The sequence below is a fragment of the Mobula birostris genome, chromosome 25 (genome assembly GCF_030028105.1).
Source record: "Mobula birostris isolate sMobBir1 chromosome 25, sMobBir1.hap1, whole genome shotgun sequence".
Classification (NCBI taxonomy): Eukaryota; Metazoa; Chordata; class Chondrichthyes; order Myliobatiformes; family Myliobatidae; genus Mobula; species Mobula birostris.
This window is the reverse complement of record NC_092394.1, coordinates 50,486,765-50,499,450: the sequence shown is the minus strand read 5'-3', so window position 1 is coordinate 50,499,450 and position 12,686 is coordinate 50,486,765. Positions and strand designations below refer to the sequence as shown.

The 12,686-nt window shown below is 43.4% G+C and overlaps 2 protein-coding genes across 4 annotated transcripts in view; one reads left to right on the top strand and one right to left on the bottom strand.

The window, feature by feature from the left end:
- The window catches only part of styxl1 (serine/threonine/tyrosine interacting-like 1), a 46,192-nt gene extending 35,539 nt beyond the window's left edge, over positions 1 to 10,653 (bottom strand). Inside the window, exon 1 of one of the 2 annotated variants that reach the window (XM_072243160.1) lies at positions 10,447 to 10,653. In XM_072243160.1, coding sequence (XP_072099261.1) covers positions 10,447 to 10,549 — 103 coding nt within the window. In that variant the 5' untranslated portion in view covers positions 10,550 to 10,653. The remainder of the gene's footprint in view (positions 1 to 10,446) is intronic. The other variant, XM_072243161.1, reaches the window with a different exon arrangement.
- A 312-nt stretch (positions 10,654 to 10,965) lies between these two features.
- The window catches only part of mdh2 (malate dehydrogenase 2, NAD (mitochondrial)), a 28,309-nt gene continuing 26,588 nt past the window's right edge, over positions 10,966 to 12,686 (top strand). For both annotated transcript variants that reach the window (XM_072243080.1, XM_072243079.1), the window contains exon 1: positions 10,966 to 11,104. In XM_072243080.1, the coding sequence (XP_072099181.1) occupies positions 11,033 to 11,104 (72 nt within the window). In that variant the 5' untranslated portion in view covers positions 10,966 to 11,032. The remainder of the gene's footprint in view (positions 11,105 to 12,686) is intronic.

Sequence of the window (12,686 nt, the reverse complement as noted above, 5' to 3'; positions counted from 1 at the left end):
ACAGAGATGGCGGAATTTCTCCAGTCAGAGGATGGTGAATTTGTGGAATTCATTGCCACAGAAGGCTGAGGAGGCCAAGTCAGTGCGTATATTTAAAGTAGAAGTTGATAGCTGAAGGAGCATAGGCTTAGGATGCGAGGGGAAAAATTTTAAAGGTACCTGAGGGTCAACTTTTTCCATGGTGATGAACCACCACAGGAAGAAGTCAAGGCAGGTACAATAGTATCATTAAGCAACACTTGGATAGGTAGATGAAGGGGCAAAGCTTAGAGGAATACGGACTGAATGCAGGAAATTGTGATTAGCTGCGTGAGCACTGTTGTCAGTGTCAGCATGGGCTGGTTGGGCCGATAGGCCATTATCCATGCTGTATTGCTCTATGACTCTAAATGCAATGACAAATGTGCTTTAGTTTTCTTAAAGATTAGAGCTTGTTTTACTTGCATTGTGTTCTGTTTCACTGAGGACACCAGCATTGAGGACACCTTTGAAAGGTGATGACTCAAAGAGGCAGCATCCATTATTAAGGACCCTCGTACTCAGGATGTGCCCTCTTCTCTTGCTATGGTCAAGATGGTAGTACAGGAGCTTGAAGACATACACTCAACATTTTAGAAACAGCTTCTTCCCCTCCACCATCAGATTTCTGAATGGAAAATGAACTTGTAAACCACCCCACTATATTTTTGCTCTCCTTTTGCATTACTTATTTAATTGTATATACACACATTTTATTGTAATTTATAGTTCATTTTTATTATGTATTGCACTGTACTACTGCCACAAAACAACATATTTTGCAACATGTCAGTGATACCAAACCTGATTCTAATTCTGGTCTTATATCTAATATTTAATGTTTAGAAATGCACTATCAAATCACGTTAATCAATTTGAAGTAGAACCTTAATATAAATTACTATTTTTGTTCCTGGATGCTTATGTTTTGAAAAAGTATAACAGCAGAAAATTATATATTAGTTGTTCTAAAATGGAGAGTGTGTATAACACACTTACATATTATCAGTGAACTTCCTTGAAGATTAATCATTGTGAGCTGAATAGTGCACTGCCTTAAAGTATGTCTCTACAATGCCAGAAAAGAGAGTTCTCCAGATTAAAAAATCATTAAAAAATCATTTTTGCATAGATTTGTGGAATTAACAGTAGTTATAAATAGGAAATCAACATCATGAGGTAAGATTTTTATGTACTCTAGAGCTACTTTCTGGCATTTAGCTTACCTTTGTTCCTTGTCCATTCGTCCCTGCCCACTAATCTCCCTCCCAGTGCTTATCCCTGTAAGGGGCCTAAGTGCTACACCTCCCCATTCACTTTCTCCCTCACCTCCAATCAAGGCCCCAAACAGTCCTTCCAGGTAAGGCAACACTTCACCTGCGAATCTGCTGGGGTCACTTATTGTGTCCGGTGCTCCCAGTGAAGCCTCCACTACGTTGGTGAGACCTGTTATAAATTGGGGAACTGCTTCATCGAGCATCTCCACTCCATCTGCCTAAAGTGGAACTTCTCAGTGGCCAAAATTTTAATTCCCATTCCCATTCTGACATGTCGGTCCATGGCCTCCTCTTGTGTCAAGATGAGGCCAACCTCAGGGTAAAGGAGGGACACATATTCAGTCTAGGTACCCTCCAACCTGGTGGCATGAATATCAATTTCGCTTTCTGGTTAAAAAAAAATGTCCTCCCCTCCCCTCATCTTCTATTCCTCACTCTGACCTCTTACCTCATCTGCCTATCACTTCTCTTGGGTCCCCTTCTCCTATGGTCCACTCTTCTCTCCTATCAGATTCCCTCTTCTCCAGCCTTTGACCTTTCCCACCCACCTAGCTTCACCTTTCACCTTCTAACTATCCTCTTTTCTCACACCCCAACTTTTTTATTTTGGCATCTTCCCCCTTCTTTTCCAGTCCTGAGGAAGGGGCCCAGTGTGAAACACTGACTGTTTATTCATTTCCATATCTGCTGCCTGACCTGCTGAGTTCAATAGTAGTATTACATCAATAGCAGTATTTTAGCCAAATTGATTTCTGACACCATTTTGTATCACATTGTCTTTAATAACAAGCAGTTCCTTTCATTCACAGAAGAACCTCTTCAATAATACTTAGAATTCAAGCTGAACAATATTTAGTGAGTCATTTGTCCTGCAGTCGTTGCAGAGTGGTACATGACTCTACACAAAACCTATTTCAAATCCTATCAGCACACAACAAGTTTCCAACAAAATGGGCAAAAATACCAGAAGAAGTTCAGCTAAATAGAAAGCGACTCTCTGTTCATCCAATCAGATATGACTGAGAAAAAGATATCAGACAAATGAGAAGGCGCCATAACTGTTCTCCACCAGTCTTCACACAGACACACCACCTAATCAACACATGCTGTAGGTAAAATGTTTTTTTCAGTTCTCCCTATCATTCAGAACTATAGCCTTTGATTCAGCCAGAAACAGTGATGTTGTTAGCAAACTTAAATATGGCATTGCAGCTGTGCTTAGCCACAGTCTTAAGTGCAAAGCAAGTAGAGCAGAGGCTATACACTTCATCAACTGTGCTGATGGAGATTGTGGAGGAGATGTTGTTGCCAATCTGAATTGACTAGGGTCTGCAAGTGAGGAATTGAGCATCCAATTGCACAAGGAGGTTTTGAGGCCAAGCTCTTGAAACTTATTGATTAGTTTTGAGAGAATGATAGTATTGAATGCTGAGCTGTGGTCAATAAAGAGCATCCTGATGTAGGCATCTTTGCTGTCCAGATGTTCCAGGGCCAAGTGAAAAGCCAATGTGATGGGATGTGCGGTGGACCTGTTGTGCCATTAGGCAAATTAGAGCAGATCCAAGTTGCTTCTCGGGCAGGAGTTGATACATTTCATCACCAACCTCTGCAAGCACTTCATTCACAGTGGATGTAAGTAGACAATAGTCATTGAGGTAATTTGCCGCATTCTTCCTGGGTATCTCAGACTGCTGAAGCGAGAGATTAAAGATCTCAATGAACAGTCCAGTCAGTTGATCACCACAGGTCTTTAGTACTTGGCCAGGTACTCTGTCTGGGCCAGGTGCTTTTCGTGGGTTCACCCTCCTGAAGGATGCTCGCACATTGACCTCAGAAACTGAAATAACAGCATCATCAAGGACTGTGGAAGTTCATGATGGTTCTTCCATGTTTTGATGGTCAAAACAAGCATAAAAGGCACTGAGCTCATCTGGAAGCGAAGCCCTGTTGTCACTTATGTTGTTTGATTTTACATTTAAGCCCTGCCACAGCCATTGAGCACTTTCATTGATTCAAGTATAGTCCGGAATTGCCACTTTTCCCCCTGGGATAGCTTTCCACAGATCATACATGGACCTCTTGTAACTTTCTTGGTCACCAGACTTGAAAGCCACTGCTCTGGCCCTCAGCAGATTGTAGATTCTACAGTCTATCCAGAGCTTCTGGTTGAGGAAGACTGAATGCTTCTGTGGGGGCACACTCATCTATGACTGTTTTTATAAAGTCTGTGACAAACATAGTGTATTCATTCAGATCCACAGGTGAGTCCTTGAACACTGCCCAGTCCGCCAACCTAAAGCTAATCCATACCCATTCCTCGGCCTCCTATATCCACCTTTTTGCTGTCCTAATCTCTGGAATCTTGTTCTTCAGCCTCTGTATACAGGTAGGAGAAAGACAGCCTAGTGATTAGATTTCATAAGAAGCATGGAAAGGTAGGCATTCCTTCTCTTAGTATAACAGTGGTCTTGTGTATTAGGTGCTACAGGTTACATGCTGATAACTGGAAAGTGATTTCTTCAAACAAGCTTGGTTGAAGTGCTGACTGTGATTTGAAATGTGTCAGGATGGATTATTTCTTGTTTGGTGACAGCATTATGCAGTATCTCAAATGCTTGATTTTAGTCGGCTGGTGATGGTATGTAAACTCTGATGAGGATCATGGATGAGATTTCCCTAGGTAAATAGAATCGATGGCATTTGATTGTTAGGTGCTCAAAGTCAGGAGAACACAAATTTGACAAAACCACCACACCAAAACAACACCGAGAGTTTATCATGAAGCACATACCACGACCTTTAGTCTTTTTGGAATCAGTTGTTTGGTGCATTCTGTGAATCAAGAAGCCTTCGGGTTTGATCACTGTATCTGGCATGCTGGGAGTAAGCCACGTCTCAGTTAAACACAGGACACAACAATCTCTCATTTCCCTTCAATACAGCAATCTTGCCCTTAGGTCCTCAATTTTGTTCTCCAGTGACTGCACATTTGCTAACAAGGGGTCTCATTCCTCTGTGTTTCATCTTGGCTTGGAGTACTGCATTTTCCGTCTTGCCATGGTGATGAATCTTTGTCTGCCTAAAGATGCTGTACCTACTTGCTTGAGGGTTAGGTCTGCCAACTCCTTTGGAAGATCATGAAATCCGTAATTGATTAAGTCAATTTAAAAGTACATTGCTTAAAGGGAAGTTACAAAATGCAGATTGCACTGAGAGTAATTCAAAAAGAAGTATATTTAGAAATATTGTACGTAGCCCACAGAATGTCACAGTGGTTCACTGGCGCCATCTTGAACAGCTCTTTTGATTAAAGTGAAGCAAATTATATCTTCATTTCACAAACAAGTGAAAATCTGCAGATGCTGGAAATCCAAGCAATACACACAAAATGCTGGAGGAACTCAGCAGGCCAGGCAGCATATTTTTTCCATAGATGCTGCCTGGCCTGCTGAGTTCCTCCAGCATTTTGTGTGAGTTGCTATATCTTCATCTTCTTCTTGGGCAGCATGATTTGCTTCTATTCTGTTTTTGTAGGTTTTGATCTGGGTGACGAGAATCCGCAGGCTATGCTTGAGTAGGGGCAGATAGTCTTTAATAGGAGCAGTTTGTCGTACACTCTCACTGTTATTCATGCATTGCCTTTTCATGCTTTTGTTGTAGAGGCCTCAGTGTCTTTCTGGATGTTCCTCCTTGATCTTGAGAGATCACTAGCCCGAGATTCTCTTAGCTCAGTCAAAATGCTGCATTTTTCCAAGAAGGCTTCAGCATTCTTGAAGCATTTTCCTGAAAAGATTACTACTGTTCCTGTTATCAAACATGCAGATAATGAGGACTGCCCATTGACAGTTGAGTGTTGTCAGAGCAGTGATGCCAAGCATATCAGCCTGGAGTAGATGCCCGACAATGTGTTTTCATGTTTTTGCTGGAATAACTTTGGTGGCACCTCCAGTACTTCTGTACATTCTCCATCACTTTGATATACAGAGAAGGGTACCAATTACTGCTGCACTCTAGATCATGCGTGATGCAATATCTTGGAATGTTAGCAAGGTATGTAAAGGGGAGCTTGTACTTGTCATTCTCAAACCAGAATCAAAATCACTAACATGGCTTGAAATTTGTTGTTTTAGGGCAGCAGTACAGTGTAAGACATAAAAATGACTGCAAGTTACAAATTAATAACAAACAGTGTAAAAGAGGAATAACGAGACAGCATTCCTGTTTATGGATCATTCAGAAATCTAGTGACAGAGGGGAAAAAGCTGTTCCTAAAACATTGACTGTGGATCTTCAGGTTCTTGTACCTTGTCCTCGATGGTAATAGAGAAAAGAGGGCATGTCCCAGGTGCTGAGGGCCCCCTATTGATGGATGCCTTTCTTTCTTTCAAACCTTCCCTTGCATTATTTCTGGATCTTAAATAGAGACTGATTGTTGTAGTCATCAATCATATTGGGTTCTTCTTCTATTCCAGAGTATTTTATAATTCAGTCAGATTACGAGTATAGGGAAGAAATATGTTTATTTCAGTAGATTCTAAGCTACCAGATGCATGTTGTATGTAATCTTACAAGGTTATCTTTGAAGTGCAGTGCCTTAATGCAATTGTGACACCAGGGAGTTCCCAGCAAGACTTACACTTCCCACATATTTATAACAACGAACAATTCAATAATTAGTGCATCTTGCAAATTAAGGAGATCTTTGCTTTTTTTTATCTATTAATGCATGAGGATGAATAAATTTTGAACAGTCTTCTGTTCTTCTTAGGCAAAGACTGATCATCGAGGCTAGTTTGCTTCCACTAGAGTTCTGAGGAGTTGAAGATCCCTGTGCATGAATTCTTTAATACGAGGTGGCTGGCTGTTATACTCAAAAGTTGCCTCATGGTTTTGATGGAGGACAGATAGATACCTTATTGATCCCAAAGGAAATTACAGTAGCATTACAAATGCACAGATATGAAAATATACAAATATTAGAAAAGAAAGGAGGAATAAAAAAATAAGTTACCTCAAACAGTCTAACAGGAGGAGGTCATCACTTCCCCGGCTATAGGTCGACACATTATAGAGACTAATGGCTGAGGGTAAGAATAACCTCATATAGCGCTCTTTGAAGCAGCCCAGTTGTCTTAGTCTATTACTAAAAGTGCTCCTGTGCTCAGCCAAGGTGGCATGCAGAGGGAGAAAAACAGTGTCCAAAATTGCCAGGATTTTCTGTAGGTCCTGTGTCCTGCCACAGCCTCCATTGTGTGTAGTTTGACTCCTAAAACAGAGCCAGCCTTTCTAATCTGTTTATTGAGCCTGTTGACAGCACCCATGTTGATGCCATTGCCCCAGCATACCAGCACATAGAAGATTGTACTGGTGACAACATACTGGTAGAACATGTGAAGAAGATATTTGCGTGGGGTTCTGAGTAGGTATGTTCCAATGAGACATGGAAAGGATGGTAGGGTACAGGAACCATGGTGTACAAAGGCTGTTGTAAATCTAGTCAAGAAGAAAAGAAGAACGCACGGGAGGTTCAAAAAACTAGGTAATGATATGAATCTAGAAGATTATAAGGCTAGCAGGAAGGAGCTTAAGAATGAAATTAGGAGAGCCAAAAGGGGCCAAGAGAAGGCCTTGGCAGACAGGATTAAGGAAAACCCCAAGGTATTCTACAAGTATGTGAAGAGCAAGAGGATGAGAAAATAGGACCAATCAAGTGCGACAGTGGAAAAGTGTATATGGAACCAGAGGAAATAGCGGAGGTACTTAATGAGTACTTTGCTTTAGTATTCACTACGGAAAAGGATCTTGGCGATTGTAGAGATGACTTGCAGTGGACTGAAGAACTTGAGAATGTAGATATTAAGAAAGGGGATATGTTGGAGCTTTCGGAAAGCATCGAGTTGGATAAGTCACCGGGACCAGACGGGATGTACTCCAGGCTACTGTGGGAAGCAAGGGAGGAGATTGCTGAGCCTACAGCCATGATCTTTGCATCATCAATGAGGACAGGAGAGGTTCTGGAGGACTGGAGGGTTGTAGATTTATTCCGTTATTCAAGAGAAGGAGTAGGGATATCCCAGGAAATTATAGGCCAGTGAGTCTTACTTCAGTGGTTGGTAAGTTGATGGAGAAGATCCTGAGAGGCAGGATTTATGAGCATTTGGAGAGGCATAATATGATTAGGAATAGTCAGCATGGCTTTGTCAAAGGCAGGTTGTGCCTTACGAGCCTGATTGAATTTTTTGAGCGCAAACACGAGGAAATCTGCAGATGCTGGAAGTTCAAGCAACACACATCAAAGTTGCTGGTGAATGCAGCAGGCTAGGCAGCATCTCTAGGAAGAGGTGCAGTCGACGTTTCAGGCCCAGACCCTTCGTCAGGACTAACTGAAGGAAGAGCTAGTAAGAGATTTGAAAGTGGGAGGGGGAGGGGGAGATCCAAAATGATAGGAGAAGACAGGAGGGGGAGGGATAGAGCCAAGAGCTGGACGGGTGATTGGCAAAAGGGATATGAGAGGATCATGGGACAGGAGGCCCAGGGAGAAAGAAAAGGGAGAGGGGGGAAAACCCAGAGGATGGGCAAGGGGTATAGTGAGAGAGGCAGAGGGAGAAAAAGGAGAGAGAGAAAAAGAATGTGTGTATATAAATAAATAACGGATAGGGTACGAGGGGGAGGTGGGGCATTAGCGGAAGTTTGATAAGTCAATATTCATGCCATCAGGTCGGAGGCTACCCAGACAGAATATGAGGTGTTGTTCCTCCAACCTGAGAAAAAGCAGGATCTCCCAGTGGCCACACATTTTAATTCCATGTCCCATTCCCATTCTGATATGTCTATCCACGGCCTCCTCTACTGTAAAGATGAAGCCACACTCAGTTTGGAGGAACAACACCTTATATTCTGTCTGGGTAGCTTCCAACCTGATGGCATGAACATTGAGTTCTCAAACTTCCGCTAATGCCCCACCTCCCCCTCGTACACCATCTGTTATTTATTTATATACACACATTCTTTCTCTCTCTCTCCTTTTTCTCCCTCTGCCCCTCTCACTATACCCCTTGCCCATCCTCTGGGTTTTCCCCCCTCCCCCTTTTCTTTCTCCCTGGGCCTCCTGTCCCATGATCCTCTCATATCCCTTTTGCCAATCACCCGTCCAGCTCTTGGCTCCATCCCTCCCCCTCCTGTCTTCTCCTATCATTTTGGATCTCCCCCTCCCCCTCCCATTTTCAAATCTCTTACTAGCTCTTCCTTCAGTTAGTCCTGACGAAGGGTCTTGGCCCGAAATGTCAACTGTACCTCTTCCTAGAGATGCTGCCTGGCCTGCTGCATTCACCAGCAACTTTGATGAATTTTTTGAGGATGTGACTAAACACATTGATGAAGGTAGAGCCGTAGATGTAGTGTATATGGATTTTAGCAAGGCATTTGATAAGGTACCCCATGCAAAGCTTATTGAGAAGGTAAGGAGGCATGGAATCCAAGGGGACATTGCTTTGTGGATCCAGAACTGGCTTGCCCACAGAAAGTAAAGAGTGGTTGTAGACGGGTCATATTCTGCATGGAGGCTGGTGACCAGTGGTGTGCCTCAGGGATCTGTTCTGGGACCCCTAATCTTTGTGATCTTTATAAATGACCTGGGTGAGGAAGAGGAGGGATGGGTTAGTAAATTTGCTGATGACACAAAGGTTGGGTGCGTTGTGGATAGTGTGGAAGGCCGTCAGAGGTTACAGTGGGACATTGATAGGATGCAAAACTGGGCTGAGAAGTGGCAGATGGAATTCAACCCAGATACGTGTGAGGTGGTTCATTTTGATAGGTCAAGTATGATGGCAGAATATAGTATTAATGGTAGGACTCTTGGCAGTGTGGAGGATCAGAGGGATCTTGGGGTCTGAGTCCATAGGACACTCAAAGCTGCTACGCAGGTTGACTCTGTGGTTGAGAAGGCATATCGTGCATTGGCTTTCATCAATCGTGGGATTGAGTTTAAGAGCCGAGAGGTAATGTTGCAGCTACATAGGACCCTGGTCAGACCCTACTTGGAATACTGTGGTCAATTCTGGTTGCCTCACTATAGGAAGGATGTGGAAACCATAGAAAGGGTGCAGGGGAGATTTACAAGGATGTTACCTGGATTGGGGAGCATGCCTTCTGAGAATAGGTTGAGTGAACTTGGCCTTTTCTCCTTGGAGCAATGGAGGATGACAGGTGACCTGATAGAGATGTGCAAGATAATGAGAGGCATTGATCATGTCGATAGTCAGAGGCTTTTCCCCAGGCTGAAATGGCTGGCATGAGAGGGTATAGTTTTAAGGTGCTTTGAAGTAGGTACAGAGAAGATGTCAGGGGTAAGTTTTTTTATGGAGAGAGTGGTGAGTGAGTGGAATGGGCTGCTGGCAACAGTGGTGGAGGTAGAAACAATAGGGTCTTTTAAGAGACTGCTGGATGGCTACATGGAGCTTAGAAAAATAGAGGGCTATGGGTGAAGCCTAGGTAGTTCTAAGGTAAGAACATGTTCCGCACAGCTTTGTGGGCCAAAAAGCCTGCATTGTGATGTATGTTTTCTATGTTTCTATATTTCTAAGAGGCCTGCATACTCTAGAGGAGCTCAGTCTCCTCAGGAAGTGGAGGCGATTCTGGAAAAGTAGCCCATATAGTTTTGTTGCACAGTACATAGATACAGAGACACTTTGACCCCACACACACACACACACACACATATATATATTTCCTTCATGCCTCCTCCTTCACTTTACTCCTATCATAATTTCCTCCCTCCTTTTATCCTTTATTTCTCAATATTCCTATCTCTGTCCCATCCTTCCTCAATCAATCACTACTTTCTTCATTTTTCTATGCTGTTTCCCCCAACTCTTAACTCTTCCCCCTCTCCCGCCACCACAGGACTTTCCAAGCATACGGCCGCCATTGACTGCTGACACCCTGACCATTGCAGTTCCCTGATTCATTGCTATGGTTGGGGAAAGGAACGCTATTTCAGAAGCACTGATGTGGAAGGTGGTGTCAGAAGAGAAACAGTGTTGCCAAAGAAACTGAGAAAATGGATTAATGTCATTATTGGGAGGAACTTGGGTCTTCCCTCATTAATATTCTTTCGTTATCCCCTTATTTAAACTTTGGTCATTATACTCACCGACTAAATACAGATAAATCGGATCAGTCAGCCTGGAATACTTTGTGTTTTGATTCAGTATGTTGTAGAGCTCTGTTGCATCACAAAATATAATCCCTGCCATTACGGGATTTAATACGGTATCAACAAGTTGTGGGTGGGTCGGTAAATGCTGTTACCAGCTCCAAGGGTCCTTGGTTTCAGCTCTTGTTGAACGGTATCCATGAAGTGACGTCAATGGGCTGAGAATCAGGGCACAGTAACTGAGCCTTAGGCGCATGCGTAGTGCCCCTCACGGATGGTCGCCGTTGACAGCCGCGTGTAAGAGGGCGAACGCTCGTGCGCATGCGCAGTACCCCTCACGGATGGCCGCGGTTGACACCTGTGTAAGAGGGCGAAACGCGCGTGCGCATGCGCTTCAATTCAACCAAACGTCAGGCGTGGATAAATTGGACAGCTAACCAATCAGTGAGAGCGGAAGTGGGAGATGAGGAAGCGGATTGGTCAATCGGCGCCGACGGAGCAAGTTAGGGTGCGTCGCTGTCCTCACTTAGTCCTTTAGCTGCTGGAGGTCGTTCGAGTCGCATTATTGGGGAGATCGGCTGAGATGTTGTCCCGTGTTGCCAGGCCTGTTGCTACTGCCGCTGGGCTCGGCAGGAGTTTCTCCGGCTCCTCCCAGGTACGAGCAAATCGGCGTGACAGTGGCTGAGTTCTCCCTCCGCATGGAGCTCTTGGCCTGGCCGGCTCTCCCTCCAGGCCTGGGGTCACTGGTCGGGGGCTGAGCGACCGGGACTTCGCGTGAAGAGTCTTTGCTGGAGATGTCGCTTCTGGGGGCCAGCAGGCAATTGGGTCACGGGCCGCGTCTTTTCCATCCCTGTGCTTTGCTCGGCAGTGTTGAGGCGTTGGCGGTTCCTGTTTAAGAGCCTATGTCCTGCCTGGTTGTTGCCTTGTATCTGCATCTGGGGTTCCTCAGCTAAATGTTTCATTATCGTACGATGTACAAATAATGATTTTATTTGATGCCATTCACTTGTTGCCTTCTTCCTCTGATAAAACATGATTCGCTTTTTTGTGTGTTTCACCTAAATGATAGTTATCAGCATGTACGCTAGTAATTTGAGAATGGATCAAATGTGAGTAGGCAGTGAGTAACACCATTGCTGATAGAAGGAAGGGCAAATACTTCATGTGGATAACAAATTGCATTGGGCTATTTGTGATCTCAGGTTTAGGATCTGATGTGAGTTTGTGAACAAAAAAATAGAAATTTAGGTTTTGACCTCATGGGGTCAGGATATATGTACTTCTGCAGTTTTAACAGAATCCTATAAGGGAAAAATTGGATTGTATTGCAAAATTTGTTTCATCAAAATCAGTTGCCTTGGAGTAATGATTGTTTATATTGCTTTTTGCGTGTAGTCTATGTGGTCTCTGCAAAGATGCAATGAAAACTTGAATATTTGCTTGTTAATGAAATGAATATGCAAATAGATGTTTATTTTGGGATATTTGATTGTTTGGTGGTATTGTGATATGAGCCATGTACTGCACTTGTCATTATTGATGTCTTCAGTAGTGGGAGAGATACGGAATCGTTTTTTAAATGCTGCATAAACTCCAGGCATGGCAGGAGATTCATTGATGCAGTGATACCGGCAGACTAATGTGTAGCTTGATGTGTGGTAGTCTGAAACCAATTGCCTGCTTATTAAGTGAAGTACCATTATTTTGTCATTTTTTTTAAAAAATCCCCCAGTAACTTTCCTATTTTTGTTCATGGTGCTGATCCTTGTCAAGCATTAGTGAATAAGGTATCATTTCTGAATCTTGCTCCTCCAATAAGATTGATAATCTCTTAACCATATAACAATTACAGCATGGAAACAGGCCATCTCAGCCCTTCTAGTCTGTGCTGAACTCTTACTCTCACATAGTCCCACTGACCTGCACTCAGCCCATAACACTCCATTCCTTTCCTGTCCATATATCTATCCAATTTAAATTTAAACGACAACATCATACCTGCTTCAACCACTTCTGCTGGAAGCTCATTCCACACAGCTAACACTCTCTGTGAGTAAAGAAGTTCCCCCTCATGTTACCTCTAAACCTTCGTCCTTTAACTCAACTCATGTCCTCTTGTTTGAATCTTCCCCACTCTCAATGGAAAAAACCAATCCACGTCAACTCTATCAACCCCCCTCATAATTTTAACCACCTCTATCAAGTCTCCCCCCCCCCCCCTCAACCTTCTACGCTCC